Genomic DNA, 16,397 nt, shown 5'->3' on the forward strand with positions numbered 1-16,397 from the left:
TTGTATATCACCCCCCTCCTCCTTTCTTTGATTGACGTTGACGGAAAATTGCCAGTATGTATTGGGTTTCTCGAAAAAAAAGAACGGAAATTTTGAGAGAAATTTATAAATGATACCATCAACCATGGTATTATGTTCTTCAGCAGCATGTAGAAGCAAACCAACCGGCGTGTCGTCGATTTTGTGGGGATCTTAACCACTAGTACACTGACGTACTACGTAGTCGGTCGTATCGGTAACAGATATTATATCGCGCGGCCAATACTAAACGAACAGTATCACGTTCAGAGTCAACTCCTAATATACCACGGCAAACGTCGCCCAACATGAGCTTTGGTCTTTCCGAAACACTTCCTTCCATAGTACGGAATCGATTCAATGCCGCAAAAGCAGCTGGAAGCCTCATCTTCTCGCCAACAGAGCTGACAGTCATTCATACAGCTGGTGTTCCGGTGCGTTCGTGCGTATTGACCTACCCATCTGCCATCGAGTAAAGGTGTTCGCTTGTCCCGCAGAACTGCAGACCAGTTGCCATTATGTTTTTTGGGCTAACTTTCTCCTTTTCTGCAAATGATAGTTTCAATTGAGATACTGCCCCGCTCTAGCCAAAAAGCCTACTCCCAAGGATGGACAGCGAGAAACCAATCGGCCATCCAAAAAGCCCGACCCTTTCGACAACCCTCCTCAGGATCTCCTAGTCGCAGATACTCCCCCGGAGTTACCCAACCATATACTGGTCTTGAACAAGTTCCCTATCATCCCACAACATTTCATACTCGCGACCAAGGCGTTCAAACAGCAGACAGATCTCTTGGAAGAGGATGATCTCGCCGCTACCTTGGCCTGCTTGAAAGCATGGGAGGATGACAAAGACTTGGCAGATGGCCGCGAAACGCGGCGCAGGCTCTTCGCGTTCTTCAACTCTGGTGAATTCAGCGGAGCAAGCCAGCCTCACCGCCATGTTCAGTTCTTACCGGTGGAGGAAATGGCTGGTGAGACGGCTGAAGGAGACTGGAGTCTTCTTACCGATAGTATCGGCGGTTCCATAGACCAGAGCAAGTCAGGTACGGGTTTAAACCACCGAGCCCTTCAGAGTACAGCGGTGACCGATAATTGACATATTTCAATCGCGTACAGGAGTTAAACTACCGTTCGCATACTTTACCACAGCAATATCGCCGTCATCAACACCTCGAGAGCTGCATGAAAAATACCTTTCTTTGTACAGCCAGGCAGTTTCCGCTCTACAGAAGTCGGATAAGGCCAGCGACCTCGCCGGAACGAATCACCACAACGCGAAGACCTCCTCGATTACGATCAGCTATAATCTAAGTATGACTGCGTCGTCAATGGTGCTCTGCCCGAGGACAAAAGATGGAGATATCCTTGGGTTTAGAGAAGACGATTCTCAGCAACCGATTGGACCTGTAGCGCTCAACGGGACCATATTAGGAGGCACACTAATGGTTAAAACACCAGAAGAGTGGGATCTGCTTCGAAAAGATGAAACAAAGCTGTATCAGTTGCTTGAAACGATAGGTGTCGCTCCGTAGAATTTTAGATAGACGGACTAGCCGAGTCGACGGCCTCATCTCAATCTGTGTTTGAAGTGTACCAACAATTGCCAGTACTAAGTTTCTCGGTAGAGAGCACGAAGCTCACCTATCCGCCATCTAGCTGACAATGTCACGCTCCGGAGAAACTCTGCAGACCAACCAAGGAGGCCATATTGGCATGCAGTGACGTGTGATTATTTTGTCAATAGTGTCACTACAGTGCTGAGTTCATTCAGGCCCCAGTCCGCCCACCTACATTTTCACATTTCTGGAACAAGGGTGTGAGCCATGTTCGCCGTCTCAAGAGCAGACATGGTTGGCGAAATCATCACAAGGATATTGCATTTGCGAAATGAACTCCGCGGAAGAACCTCCGCCCCACGGTGCACATTGCAGCACTTCGGCACAAAATAATATGAATGGTCACATTGATATGCAAGAGTGAAAAAGCCCAGCAACTACTACGTATTACGCTATACAGTAATGCCAACCGGTACCGTGCCTACTCCCCCAGGCTCCTCCTGCCCCACTTTCAGTTCTTGAGAGTTCTCTAGTTCCACATTCCAAGCAAGCACAACCTTACTCGCTCCAAGATTTGGGATCGCGAAGAGCTCTTCTACGGTGCTCGCATTTACTCAGGACGAGGCGTTTGGCCAGCTCTCTTCCCGAGAGCTTGTGGGTTTGTAGCTAAAGGGGTTAGAGCATAACCCCCCAAAGACGGGACTATTTGTGGGGAAGGACCCTCAGACCAGTCGCCAGTCTTTAGCTCCCTGAGAATGAGCAGACCCGACAACCTTCAGTCCCCTGTGAACCTAAAAAAGTCACCAGTGCGAGACAGTGTGTGACAGCGAGGAAGGATGAGGGTGTGAAGGGTTCCTATTCGGGTGAGAAATCCCGCGGCATTGTGCTAAACCCTACCGGCTGTCACCCCGATTGAACCACTTGCATACTTTCCATCCACATTGGTAGGAGAGCTAAGGGGCAAAAGCGAAGCGGGGTGCCCAGTTGCTCTTCGGAAACTGGGCCATATGTCAACGCGCTCTCCCAAGCGAAAACGCCTTCAAATTTGGCGTGGATACGGGAATTTGCGTTCATGAGGCGTCGGCCGGAAGGGGCCATTTTGGAAACAGACTGCCTTCCAAATGAAAGTTTACGGGTTTCCGCCCAAAAAAAAAAGCGGATGGCATCGTGATCAACACTGGCAATCTTGTCGGCCCTGAAAGGTGGAAAGAAGCGAAGAAGTACGGGAAGGGACAATCCACCGGAGCTCCAAGGGTGGAAGCATTTGGGGGACAGGACAAACAGTGTTTTTACGCAAGCCACGGCTCTTGGCAAATCCCTGGTTCGTCCTCCCACACTTATGTGAGAATGACCTTCACTGTCGTTTTCCTAGTCGATTTCTTTTGGGCGCAGTTTGCGACTGCTCCCACGGTTTTCGCTTGACCCAATCAACGCTTTTTTCAAAGTGAGTGTTGCCAAGGGAGTGACGAAGGAAATTCATGACCTAATCGAGGCACCACAAAGCTATCTGCTGAACGCAGAGACAACGGAATGCCAATGTACCCCGATGTGGTCCACAGATGCTACCTTGTCTTATCCCAGTCTCACTCTGAATGCGAGTGATTTTTGTCCCTGGAAGTACGCTATGACCTGGGGAAGCGCGATGAAAAATACATTTGTGACAGGTAGCTACCAGTCAATCCAGTCAACTCTATTGGTAGAGTTTGAGGCCAGTTCTAGAACATCGACTGAGCTTTTCTGATCGCGCCCATTTGACAGGCTGGTGGATCGGCAAGCCGGCTTGGCAGAAAGCCCCATAGGGATCTTGTGATTCCCCCGTTCATATCAAAGCATTTCTTCCATTTCAGATATGTGCATTTACGGATCAAGCCGTATGGGCTTGTCGCGGATACGTTCAGGTAGGACGGGGTACAGTATCACTATACTGGATTTCTTCTATTTCCTTGGTCTCTGGCAGCATTTATTTGCTGCATCAGATCATGGCAAGCCTGGTCAGCTGTCGGAGCAAACGCATATCAAATGAGCTGGGTAGTTCTAAAGGCAACGCTTGAAACGAGACTGAATACTTCACATTTTACTTACATTTGGGGTTTATCGGCACTAACGGATTGTACGCCTACCCCTTTAATTAGATAACTTAACTGGATTCTCAGTCTCGATACCTACCCAATGGAAGTGATATAAAGGAATAGTTCGCTTGAAGAATATTGATGGGTCTCCCAGGGGAGTGGGCTTCTTCATCACAGCGTCAAGTCTGATAATTCGTATCTCGACCACTCCACGCTGGAGTTTGGATGCGATGTGCGAGGCAACCCACTTCCGACCAGATCATAGCCAGGTACATGTGACAACCAAACCAGGTAAATATCCTCATCGATTAGGAACAGGATCGGAGACACACATAACCCTGCCAGTGATGCTTGGTCGTGCAGCGTTAAGACTTAAAGCTTCTAGCGGTCAGAGCAGTTGCGGCTTCACTACGAGTGTAGTGGCGTAGATACCGAGATCCACCTAGGAGCAGGTGGGGTTGGTGAACAAGCAGAGATCATCATGTCTAGGGGAATCCGCCTTGGGATGGCTGTCGGGAAGGGTGAATAGCAACAGATAGCAAATCGAGGGCTAGTCATAAGGCTGATGATGGATAGGGGACAAGCGTTGCTAGCGAGCGGGTGTAGTGGCATGGCCAACTGCCCGCCACGCTAAAAGGCGGACCTACACAGTGTCCCGTTTCCCATTTACTGACAGCTCCATACTAGGCAGCTAATGGTTGCAACCAAGAAATTCCATCCAGGCCTATCAAAGAGTGCTTACGTGCGTGACCGCCGTTGGCACCGCCGGACAAACCATGGTCCGCTATCTTACCCTCTCTCAAGGTCGGTGTAGGCAAAGTCGTGAGGGAAAGCTGACCTTTCACATGCTGCATAAGCGCGATCTGGTTGCACTGTGGTGGTATCCGGAACTGGCCCAATGTAACGAAGATGCTTATGGGAGAAGTTAAGGATGACGTTTGGGAGGGCGGCCATGGACGCTGATTGCAACTTTTTGCTGGATAAGGACAAGGATCGTGACCGTCCACCTCCTTCTACGTTGTCAGGTCTACTCGACCCACTTCCATGGTGGAGGGTCCCGACTAAGAGGTAAAGATTCCACGCCAGCGAGCGAACACGATCATCGTCCATGAGCAGCTGGGACAATGCAGGGGAATACTGTAACTGTGCAACGTCGGTCATCTTAAGCTCACCCCTGGCTTTAATATACTGTTTTGTCATTTTCCGTTAGCAACTTTGATGGAAGAATGTCCAGGGCCACTGAGATGATGGTCTCCGGTAAGGGGAAACTTCAACGTGGTTGGTTTCAGTCCGCTTATGGGGTCCCCCAGCTTAGGCCGGGGGTAGGGTGCACTTCTCCAGGTCCATTGACACGAACTGTTCGTCTCTGCATTCCAAGAGTCTTATTGTTAGGCTCCTGTTCCAAGTCTATAAATGGCATTGGCTAAAGATAATCATAGCGTTTGCAATTTTGTTTCGAGGCTGAAGGTAGCAATCATAGCTCTTTGGTGTTAGGTTCCTACACTGTGTACGCCCCTGCCATTTACCGGAAACGTTGTATGCATCTCACGAATGATATATTGGATTGATATTATTATATTTTACCAGTAAGGTCATACGGTATTACGACATAAGAGAGATGTTTTAAGAACAGTGCACAGACTCCTTCGCCTCTTGTATCGGAGACTTTTTACTTCATGACATTGGTCAGACTGTCAATGAGCTTGACGCATGAGGATGTAACATGGTGCAAGCGAACATCCTTGCCTTGTTCAGCACATCGCGATCTTGGGGCTGGAGAATGCCGCTCCCTCTTGCTGGTGGTGGTGGTTTTACCGTGCCAGAAGCCGAAGCCGTACCGGAGTATGAGACCCCTGGACACTTGTTATGCAATTGATGCCAGGGTAGGGAGGCTCATCCGAATTAGCGGCGGTGCAAGAGTACGGTGTACCGTAATTAACGCTGCGCTGGCCCTTTTGCGATGGGAAGGATGGCGGTGCACTCGTGGCGCTTTGTGGGTCCTGATATCATTTCGATGAGAGGAGAGGGGAAAAGAAGAAAAAAGGAAATCGACGAAACCACATGTAACGCAGGGATCTCGAAAAAGAATTGTTCTCTCGTTTTGATTTTTTTTTTCCGACGTACTGTCCAATTATGGTTATTATTCGTACGGAGAAAACCCCGAAACCATGCAATACCCGAATGTCGATCAATTTCTACAGGGCGATGTTGAGCATCGGATAATTGTTCCTTTTTGCTTCATTCGGGAGTTTATAGCTTTGGCAGTAGGTTGTTTTCATCGCCTACTGCCACACAAACGAACACATGATACTGGACCGTTTTGATTTCTTTAATTTTTTCTTTCTTTTCTTTTTTCGTGCCTGCCACTACTGTACCCAAACTTCTTGCGTGGGCGGGTACGCCCATGCGACGCAACATGGAGTGCCTAGTCACCTTTAATTTGGGATTTCTATCGGCTTTTTTTGTTTGACTTGGCGGTCATCAGCGACTACACGTCACAGCCTGAGTAGGACAGTCATTCTTCATCCCACGCATTTCTTATTTCACCGGTCAGGGCCGAGGAGGTTTAGCGTGGCGCGGGATGACGGGGAGTTGGCAAACCGAACTGGTTCAAGTGGAGCGAGAGAGCATCACCCGATGGTTTGGACCCGAAATAGCCTGTGACGCTACCTGTAAAGTAACTGTACCAGGGGCCGATCTGCCAGGGGTCGGGCTCCCACGCTTCGCTCATCGTCATTGGATCTCTCCCCCATGTTTGGCTTCCTCTTGGCTTCTCTCCTACCGGCCGCTCCGACGAGTTAAGTGGATTCGTCATGAGAGAGAAACGCCGAACAGAGCAATCGCACAATAATGCAATCGGTTCCCAATTACAATGACGAGGATTGTCCCAGGAGGAAAAAAAGGAACCTGCCTGGGAGAAAAAAAAAAAAAAAGCGTGACGAGACGCAAATGTACAGAGTACTCTCCCGTCTTACGTGCAATTAAGGGTGCGGGAAATGTCTTCTGCAAGAAGGATGACGAGGGGTTGACCAGTGTGTTAGGAAAAATAAAAATCACCGACATACGTGATTGTCCACTCATTCCCTAATCTGTATGCGTTAAGCGGTCGACCACGACTTTCCATGTCATTGGGAGAGGTCATCTTCCTTTCGTCTGGGTGGGTGCGCTGCTACAACTAACTTACTGCTACATACTTGAGAGAACAGCGAGAGAGATGAACCTATCAGATGCATCGCGGGACCTCTGTCTAGAGACGGGTGGCTCTCTCTGGGTGCATCCGAGTCAGCCCTGCGCCTCGCTTGACGGAGACTGCATTGCTTGTTCGATGATGATTGGGTTTTCTTTCTGCTTGGGCGGTGCACCCTCTTCAGAAGCAGAAGGCGCCTCGAGGGTGTCTCTGCTACCCACCCATGGGAGAAATCTCGCTATACCACATTGGGCTCGTCGAAGCGGGAACAAATCGACGAAAGGGACGGAGATGCACGACGATGCTCATCCTCGCAGAACCCACATCCAGCACTGCCAACTGATTTAGTCCCGATATGGAGCCAATGCCACCCACCGGTTGCTTTCCCCCTCCCAAGACGACAAGGTTCCCTTCTATCGCTCACACCGACCTTTGGCCCCCTCTCCCTCCCCTTGGACCCTCGATTCTGCCAGTCGGGACCCCGAGAAATGGCGGCGAAGAGCAAAAAACAGCAACACCCACACCCACCCTTCGCCCCTTTCCCTAACTATTCGCATGGGACGCTAACGCACGCCGAACCACTCGGCCCCAGTCGGTCGGCAGCAGCATGAGGTGCGTGTCGGTCAAAGCAAGGACAGACAATTCGACGACCTTTTTTCTGCCAAGCCCGCCGTGGACTCGCTATTTTGATCGAGTGTTTTTAATGACATGGGTGCTTTCCTTGCTCCTGGTTCGTTCGCATCACCCGAACCCCCTCCGTCGTGGGACCGCAAAAGGCGGAACCCATGGACCATGGGGCCCATGCTACCGTGATGCTTTCGCGTGTGGCCCTACGCACCGTCATGGTGGTCCGGGGGGGGTGTGTGTGTCCGTCCTTTCCCTCATGCGAGCACTGCGCATCTCGATGATTATCCCTTCCCTTGGGGAGGGCGGGCTGTTTTGGCTTCTGCTTCCTCCGTAGGGCGAGTTCTAATTCTGCTCGATCACGCATTTATTACTTGCCTCGACCCGCCAGCTTCCCAAGCCCTTAATTCTCTCCACAATCCGCGAAACACAAAAAGAAAAAGAACTACAACAACAAGAACGACAACAACCACCTCGATCATAAGACAAACAACCTCTGGGAGATCAAACAAGAAAAAACAGCCCCCAAACTAGGTGCCTAGTCTGTCCTCGGGTTCACAACACGCCAGGCATCCATCCCGCCTTTTCTCACCACGACTTCGCTTTTCTATTTGATAGGACCGGTCTCAGCTCTGGCCAATCCCCCGGGTGGATCGCCGTTGGGACGACCCGCGGCGCCGGCCGTTCTTGTTAGCCTATTTCAAGTCCCCGATAACTCTACTCGTGGCCGCTGTTCTCAAGACCCTCATCGAGGGTTCTTTAACTTCTCGACGCGCCCTCATCTTCTTAGAGGTACTTTTATCCAAATGCCCTTATCTTGTTCCCCCGGATCCCTCTGCCCCGGAAACGCGTGGGTCTCTTTGGTGACGATCATTTGGGCTAATCGCTTCCCATAGTGAAGCTGATACCCGATCCGCATTGTTGCGATACTGGTTGAATCATATTGCCGTGTCTCCTTTCCACCGCGTCTCTCGAATACCTGATACCCGTCATGACTTCTGCCGTGATCCACCAGAAAGCAATGTTTGGCCTCGAAGAACCGTCCGACTTTGTCCTATACCCTGGTGTGCCGCGCGCCGAATTGGCGATGCATACTTCCTTGAGGAGAAATCCTCTGCTCGAGAGTGAACGCTCCTCCGAATATCTCATGGGAACTAGTCTCGACGCTCCCTTTGCTGATGCTTTCATGACCACTTACGATGCCTATCCATCTGCTCCTGCTTTCTCCTCAATACCCCCTCCTGTTTTTGACGTGAATCCATACGGCCTGGAGAGGTCGCAGGATGACCACTCTCATATCCCTTTTGGTCGGACTCCTTCGGGATCCCCTGCTGTTTCCGCGACCCACTCGTTTGAACACCCTCCCTCCATTCTCTCCTCCGCCTCTGGAGCATCTATTCCTAGTGCCGCTTCTTCCGCCATGGGTTCTCCATATTCGTCGACCACGCAAACATTTTCAGGCGTCGACGCTTGGTCTGATTTCAGCCACGGTCTGGGTCTTGGGCCCAGCATCGTCCACTGCGACAGCTTTGGTCAGGAAAGCTTTACTACAGCTGCGCTCGATCATGATATTATCTGGTCCACTGATAAAGCTCAAGCGGGATTTGTTGGTAAGTTGTAGCTCCAGTCTATCCTCTACTGCAGAGACTAACACGCAAATCTAGACCCGTCACTCATCCAGCACCTGCAGACCCCGATGTCTCAGGCTACCGTTACCGAATCATATCCTGGCGAGATTCCGTCGTTTCAAACCTCGCAGATGCCCATAGTTCAACCTACCTCCCCCACGCCATCTGATGCCTCGTCGCATAGTCGACATCGGGGATCATCCAAATTCAAAACTGGAAACCAGTCTCCACATCTACGTACTCCATCTTTCCACCCCTACCAGCACGGGTCCGGTGCCAGACGTCTCTCGATCTCATCAAGTCATTCCAGAATCTCCCATGGAAGCCCGAGGTCGGGCAGCCTGGAATTTGAGGACGATGAGAAGGAAGGCCGACGATGTCCTAATCCCGAATGCCGGAAGGTGTTCAAGGACCTCAAGGCTCATATGCTTACCCACCAGAGTGAGCGCCCCGAGAAATGTCCCATTGTGACCTGCGAGTACCATCAGAAGGGTTTCGCCAGAAAATATGACAAGAACCGGCACACCCTGACCCATTACAAGGGGACTATGGTGTGTGGGTTTTGTCCGGGATCAGGCTCTTCAGCTGAGAAGAGCTTTAACCGCGCCGATGTATTCAAACGCCATTTGACGTCTGTGCACGGCGTGGAGCAGACACCCCCGAATAGTCGCAAGAGGGCATCTACTGGCGCTTCTAGCAAGAAGCCACATGGTTATTCGCACGATGCAACTGGCAAATGTTCAACTTGTTCTGGTACTTTCAGCAATGCTCAGGACTTTTATGAACACTTGGACGACTGTGTGCTTCGGGTTGTCCAGCAAGAAGATCCGAGCGAAGCGACCAATGAACGACATCTGGCATCCATGGAAGGGGATGAGGCTCTCAAGGAGACTCTTGACAGACATGCACTCCCCTCGGGTGGCTCCCCCGCGTCACAGGGTGATCGCTCTGGCGACGCAGAGGATGATGAGGCCGACGATGATTGGAAGGAGGAAGACATTGACGGTGCCGTTACATCTGGTCGCTCAGCTACCGATCGTGGCTTTTCTGGCCCTGGCGCGATCAAATCGAGTAAACCAAATCCCAGTTGACAATTAACACATCCCCGGGGTGTCGCTTCGCACGTCGGGGGTGGTACTACCTCTATCAACAAGACAAGCCGCGCATCTGGTGGGAGAGCTCGTGGACTGACCTACTCCAAAGGCGGAGTGCCTCTTGTGAGCAAAGGTCGCAAGAAGAGAAAAGACTATCCTCTGTCATGGGGTTGTTCGGCTGACAAGATGAAGATGAAGAAGAGGGTGCTTTGCATCTACGATGGCCCAAGACGTCTATGGAAAGATGATTTGATGCTTGACAATGAATTTGAGGTCCGCATGCGTCTTGGCGATGGCAAGTCATATGTGACTGATCTCGATGTTCAGACCATGAAGAGAGCAGAGGCCTTCCACGGGGCCACTGAAGAGGAAAAAGGCCCCTGGATCGAGGATGAAATCGCTCCAGTTGATATTCAAGAACTCATGTCTTGATGATCACCGTTTTACGATTCATGTATTTTTCTAGCTGTACTTATACCTCTCTCGTTTTTCCTTTTCTATTATCATTGGTCATTTGCTTTCCTATTTTCTCCGTTTATTTGACTTCTCTGAAGCGCGACATGCATATTTTTTCGACCTATGCTTCACGTTCATATCTAGGGAATGTGTCATGGATGAGTTGAAGATTTGGCCTTAGTTTTTTTTTGGGTGGGGGGCCGGCCAAAAGTTGTGCCCTGTGGCCAAGACTTTTGATAAGGCCTTTTGTTCTTCAATTAGCGAGTTGTTACGATGGACGTCTCTCATTATCATCATTTTCATTATTTCTGTTCTCTCATCTTTTAACACATTTTCTTTTCATAGCTTTAGCCATCTGCCATATGATTGCTCAGGCAACGCGGGGTGAAATGCAGGTCATCGCCTTACAATTGTATCAAAGTTTTCTTGCTTTACTTGATTCATGACTTAAATGTGCATATCTGAGTTATCAGAATCAAGAATGACCGGGTGAACATCTTTACTATGGAGACAAGATGAAGAGTGGCGCTTCTCGTGTGTAAAGTCAAGTCAACTAGGCTGCACGGACTTTGAGGCTTCTCGCCAGCCAAACGAGCGCTGGGCGGGAGGACCGAGACCCAGGCCGAGGCGACGGAGATACCCGCTCTGAAGCTTCCCCCAATGACATACCATTAGTACTTGTGCTCCCGATAACTCACTTACTGTTGTGTTGATTGCAATCACAATTAGAACTACTTTCTCTTCCCCGTCGAAACCTGACCCATTTTTTTATGACATCAGCTACTCTGAGGTCTTCGTGCAAAGTGCGCGCTTAAATACCATCTACGCTTACGACGTATTCCCTGGAGGATTTAGCAGCTAGAATCGGATTGAAAGACTTCCCCGTACAGGGCGGACATGGCAGACGTCGTTGAGCCGGTGCAGGTGTCTGCGCCCTCTGGTTCCGGCCAAATAGCGCAGCCGTCTCAACAGTCCCAGGCCGTGGAGTTTCTGGTAAAAGGTATGTGTTGATTCTTGAGTCCGGTTGGTTTTGATGAAACGTTTTTGGCTAACGAGGATATTGATATGAAGAGACACCAAAGTTGGACCTTGAGGCGTACATTGCGAACTATGAAGGTTGGTTTGGACTTTTCTTATTATCTGACGTGCTTGAAATGTAAGCTTATGATCATGCAGGAAGAACCCGTTTCGAAAGACTGCTTCATATCGGACGTACCTCTTCCTATCTTCACCAAGAGGCACTCAAGGGCGCAGTTAGTGAGGCCAAACAGGGCAAGGATGTTGGCCGCTATCAGATTGCTGTCCAGTTTCTGCAGCAGTATTCGCCGAATGACCCTGATGCGGTCCTTGACACGGCATGGATCGAAACCATGTCAAAACAGATCAAGGCAGAGACAGATCGACTGGAGTTTCAGCTTAGAGGATACAAGAATAATCTCATCAAAGAGAGTATAAGGGTACGATTCGGCTTAGAGGGAGCTTTCCTTTCCTCCTTTCTCTTTTGTGGGTTTGGAGACAGTTGAGGCTAATGAGTAGCAGATGGGCAATGAGGACCTCGGTAACTATTACCATTCGGTTGGCGAGCTACCGGCGGCATTCAAAGCCTATTCGCGCATGAGAGACTATTGTACGACTCCGAGGCACATCTTCGACATGTGCATGCGACTTGTGATGGTGGCGATTGAGCAAGGGAACTGGATGGCTGTTCAGTCGAACATTATGAAGATTCGGAATATTCAGCAGAAGCCCGAGGAGGAAGCTAAGCTTCAGCCTTTCCTTTATGCAAGCATGGGTCTTGCGCAGCTCGCCAGTGGCAATTATACAGAGGCTGCCACGAGCTTCCTACAAACGGATCCTAGTCTGGGGAGCCAGTTCAATACTGTTCTGAGCAGCAACGACATTGCTGTTTATGGTGCGCTCTGTGCCTTGGTCAGCATGGATCGCAACGGACTGCAGAGCAAAGTGCTGGAGAGCTCCTCGTTCCGTAACTTTTTGGAAATTGAGCCCCACCTTCGTCGCGCCATTTCGTTCTTCTGCAATTCCAAGTACTCGCAATGTCTGGAGATTTTGGAGGCATACAAGCCGGATTATCTACTTGACATTTATCTCCACCGGCATATCGCGAAGCTTTACCAGGAAGTCAGGAGTAAAAGTATTGTTCAATACTTTATTCCTTTTAGCACCGTCGGTCTTTCTAGCATGGCCAATGCATTTGTAACGGATGAGGCATCCATTGCGGAAGAACTCGTGGACATGATCAAACGCGGGATTCTCGAAGCACGAATCGATACACAGAACAGGGTATGTCTTGCTGTATACTAGTCCCCCCCCCCTTTTTTTTTTTGCGCTTCAAGAATAATGAGTTATCCGCTAATCTTCATATTTGGTGACTACAGCTACTCACTGCCAAAGCAACCAATCCTCGTTCAGGAGTACACCGGAGTGCCCTGACAATGGCGAAGAACTACGAACGTACCGCTCGCCTGCGCCTGATGCGCATGAACATGCTTAATGCCGGTCTGGAAGTGCGGGCGCCAAAGGCTGAGCTAGATTATGCACAGCTTAGCGATGTCTTCTCACGGCGGACTGGTATGAGACCTGGAGTTTCTGGCGCCGGCGGCGTTCGCATGTAACATGCTCGTGTGGCCTTGGTGGGAGCCGAATTTAAAAGAACAATACATTTTACAATCATCGCATGGCATGGCGCAGCGGGGGGTTCTAGCATCGGCGTTGGCGTGTGCGTATTTAGCAAAAGGGGCTCGTGGACTTGAGTCATAGCTCACTGTTTTCGTATCTAGTCTAGGGAGACTGCATTTGTTTCAATTTACCCGGTAAAAATAATGGAAACGTGCATGACAAGATTATGGTTCTTGATGGAGAGAGAGAGAGAGAGAGAGAGAGAGAGGAGCGTAATACGTGTTTGAGCACGTTGCTCGGAACATGATCGTGATGATGATGTCAATCATAGTGTCTTTAATTCAAGGCGGGCTTTGACTCGTTCCACATTAAAGTACGGGTATATTAGTTTCGTCCCGAATTTGAGGCCCCCCACACGAGGAAAGGGAATAGGGGGAGGGGTGGGAAAGGCAAGGGGTACGGTAACAAAACTCATGGCCACAACTACTAATTACATGATTCCAAGACAACGGATTTCCCAGCCGCAGTCCGGTAAGTTACAGTTACACGTGGGAAAGCGCACAGATCTTGTCCATGTGGCATCGTGAGTGGCGCGAAGTTTTGTGATTCTGTGGTTTTTTGGTTTTGTGTTCCGTGCTGTGCTGCAAACCTAAATGCTAGAGAAAGTAAATATGAGTTTCTTACTTTTTGTGTGCTCTGTATGCTCTTTGTACGACGCAGGGGCTCTTGTGCTCTAGCGCTCTTGTCTCAGAGTGAGTCAGGAGTTCAATCAAAGACTCAAGACCCAAGACTCAACACAATACGACCTTTCTCTTCGCATTTTTTTTTTTTCTCTTTTTTTTGTCCTTTTTGTTGTTTGCAGTTAGACATATAAAGTAAATTTGGGTTGGGCAGGCAATACGTCGCATTCGTAAACACATCTGGGGATTCAGATTATTCAGATTAACGGTATGGAGGTGTTGTGACAGTGGTATTGTGACAGTGGTACAATGGTTGTGTATGAAGTAGAATACTAAAGTAAGAGAATGGTGGGATGTAAATGTATGGAGAAGATACTACTGCCAAATAATGCTACGATTAAATGTACGGGAGAAAATAAGATGTGAGAGAATACTACGATGGAAATGTATGGAGAAGATGCTACTGCAAAATAATGTTACGATGTAAATGTGTAGGAGAGAATAAAATGTAAGAGAGTGCGACAGACAAGTCTAACAAACAGAAAAGAAGGAAAGGGGGCAAAACAAGCTATTGACCGAAAAAAAGTGCTACAAGTAGGTAAGGTAGTTACATGAAATATTGTATGCATAATGTGTAATGCATAATGCATGCAAGTTTTGACTTGTTGACATGGATATGAATATATGATAAGAGAGGTAAGTAAGGTATACACAGTACAAATGTACGTGGGTATTTGGGTAATGAACATGTTTACCTCTGTACCGGAGTACAGTGGTGTGGAGCACACGCGACTTGCCGGCAGACATTTGGAATTGCCGTGACTTGTCGGAATGAATATAAGAGTACAGTCCACATGAGGGGGGAACGTGTGGTGGTGCCTTGTGTTTTAGAGTCAAACAGGTGTTCTCTGCGGTCGTGGATGTTTTACTGTGCGGCGGTTGCGTGGTAGCAGACAGTAAGGATTCAGGGCAAAACACATGGCGCAGGACTCAGGGCTCGGGACTCAGGGTTCAAGACTCAGGAGTCAGGGCTCAGGAAGCAGGAAGCAGGAAGCAGGAAGCAGGAAGCAGGATAGGGCACAGGACAGAAATGATGATTACATATCGCTTGGATCTTCCACAGTAGATCCAGATCATGGAGATCCTTTTGACCATCAGTTCGCGGGGAGCTCCAGAACATTAGATACCTTAGGTACCTTAGGTATCTTAAAGTTATTTTCCGTGGTTCCATGCTGGGCCCGACTCTATAGGAATACAGGATGTCGGGGCTGCACGAATAGCCGACAGATACCGAGAAAAGATGGAAGACATGACAGGGTACTGCACCTTTTAACTTACACTGTAGTAAGTAAGTTTACTGGGTGTGTTGGTGCACGGTAGAGCTCTAGCGGAAAAGAGGAAATGATTCCGTGCAATGGCTGATTTTGTGGCGACCTGATAGACGATTGGGCTTGGTGGGTGGACGATTGCGAAAAGTGGTACGGGATATAATACTCTGTACATAAAGGTAGGTACCTTAGTGCCCATCGTGGAGGAAATGGAGGAGAATAGTCGTGGCGTCAAACTCATAGAACGAGCCAGAGCTGACAATTTGGCAGTGGCAATCAAAAACTACGTGGCTGCGATCCAGACTCTCTAGCTGAACGCGGTAGCCCCTAATAGAACGGCAACGCTCCACGGCGGGATGATCGTCCAGTAGAGTGACATTGCTTGTTAGAGTTTTGGGAATCTTTTAGCGGCAAGACCATGGGCCCAGGGACAGACGGACAGACCAGGGACGGGAAGAAGATCGGGCTAGAGAAGGTACAGTGTAATACAACACAGTGTTATAGTGACAGATGGACAAGATTAAGTACCTGAACTTATAACCAATGGTGCACCTAAGGTACCTAAGGTAGGTATATGTACGGAGTGTCTCTTGGGACTATTTGGGGCCTGTCAGTTCTAGCGCTAGCTGAGCCCAGAGTCCGTTACAGTTAGAAGGTAGAGACGGCTCTGGCGAACTTTGCTGGGGACTTCCACATTAGGCCATTCCATCAATAAAACTAGGCTGCTTAGGCTTAATCTGGTGCAGATGCTCTTTAACCCCAGTCAATCAAATCATCATCACAGTCCAAATTGATTCCCAGTAGACTGCCTGGCCATTCTACTACGGGACTTACGGGACGGTACTCTTTGGGCCATGAAGCTCTCGACAATTCCAGCTCTTTGGCACGCTTGTCCTTACCTTCCCTTCCCTTTGTAACCTTCATGCTGGGGTGCTTGTACAGCGGTTCATCGAGATGGTCCCTATTTGAGTAAAGCCTGCGAAGCTTCCCTCAGCTTGGGCGCCCACCCATGCGACGTGCATTTTGGGGGGCGTCATGAGTGCTGCCATTACAGCGACGAGGAGATTGTTTTTTGGACTGGCGGGCCCCAGCTATGCGGCATGGCTCCTCCCGGGGT

At 49.4% G+C, this 16,397-nt stretch overlaps 3 protein-coding genes across 3 annotated transcripts; all 3 read left to right on the forward strand.

The window, feature by feature from the left end:
- The first annotated feature begins 293 nt into the window (after window positions 1-293).
- L228DRAFT_243744 (5',5'''-P-1,P-4-tetraphosphate phosphorylase 2) lies at window positions 294-1,590 on the forward strand. The gene is made up of 3 exons (XM_018331761.1): window positions 294-452; window positions 578-1,064; window positions 1,138-1,590. Exons 1-3 carry the CDS (start codon window positions 327-329, stop codon window positions 1,551-1,553), a joined length of 1,029 nt encoding a protein of 342 aa, XP_018190539.1. The 5' UTR covers window positions 294-326; the 3' UTR covers window positions 1,554-1,590.
- A 6,858-nt stretch (window positions 1,591-8,448) lies between these two features.
- L228DRAFT_236133 (hypothetical protein) lies at window positions 8,449-10,611 on the forward strand (the record flags this gene model as incomplete). Its single annotated transcript, XM_018330797.1, has 3 exons — window positions 8,449-9,067; window positions 9,122-10,156; window positions 10,289-10,611. The coding sequence occupies 3 exons, from the start codon at window positions 8,449-8,451 to the stop codon at window positions 10,609-10,611; spliced, it is 1,977 nt and encodes a 658-aa protein (XP_018190540.1).
- Window positions 10,612-11,717: 1,106 nt separating this feature from the next.
- On the forward strand, window positions 11,718-13,268 carry L228DRAFT_207686 (putative COP9 signalosome subunit 1; the record flags this gene model as incomplete). Its single annotated transcript, XM_018329730.1, has 4 exons — window positions 11,718-11,751; window positions 11,812-12,092; window positions 12,175-12,936; window positions 13,032-13,268. Coding segments are annotated over 4 exons (1,314 nt in total), but the record flags the coding sequence as incomplete, so codon positions are not given.
- Between the last annotated feature and the right edge of the window lie 3,129 nt (window positions 13,269-16,397).

Source organism: Xylona heveae (assembly GCF_001619985.1).
Source record: "Xylona heveae TC161 unplaced genomic scaffold L228scaffold_2, whole genome shotgun sequence".
In the NCBI taxonomy this organism is placed as follows: domain Eukaryota; kingdom Fungi; phylum Ascomycota; class Xylonomycetes; order Xylonales; family Xylonaceae; genus Xylona; species Xylona heveae.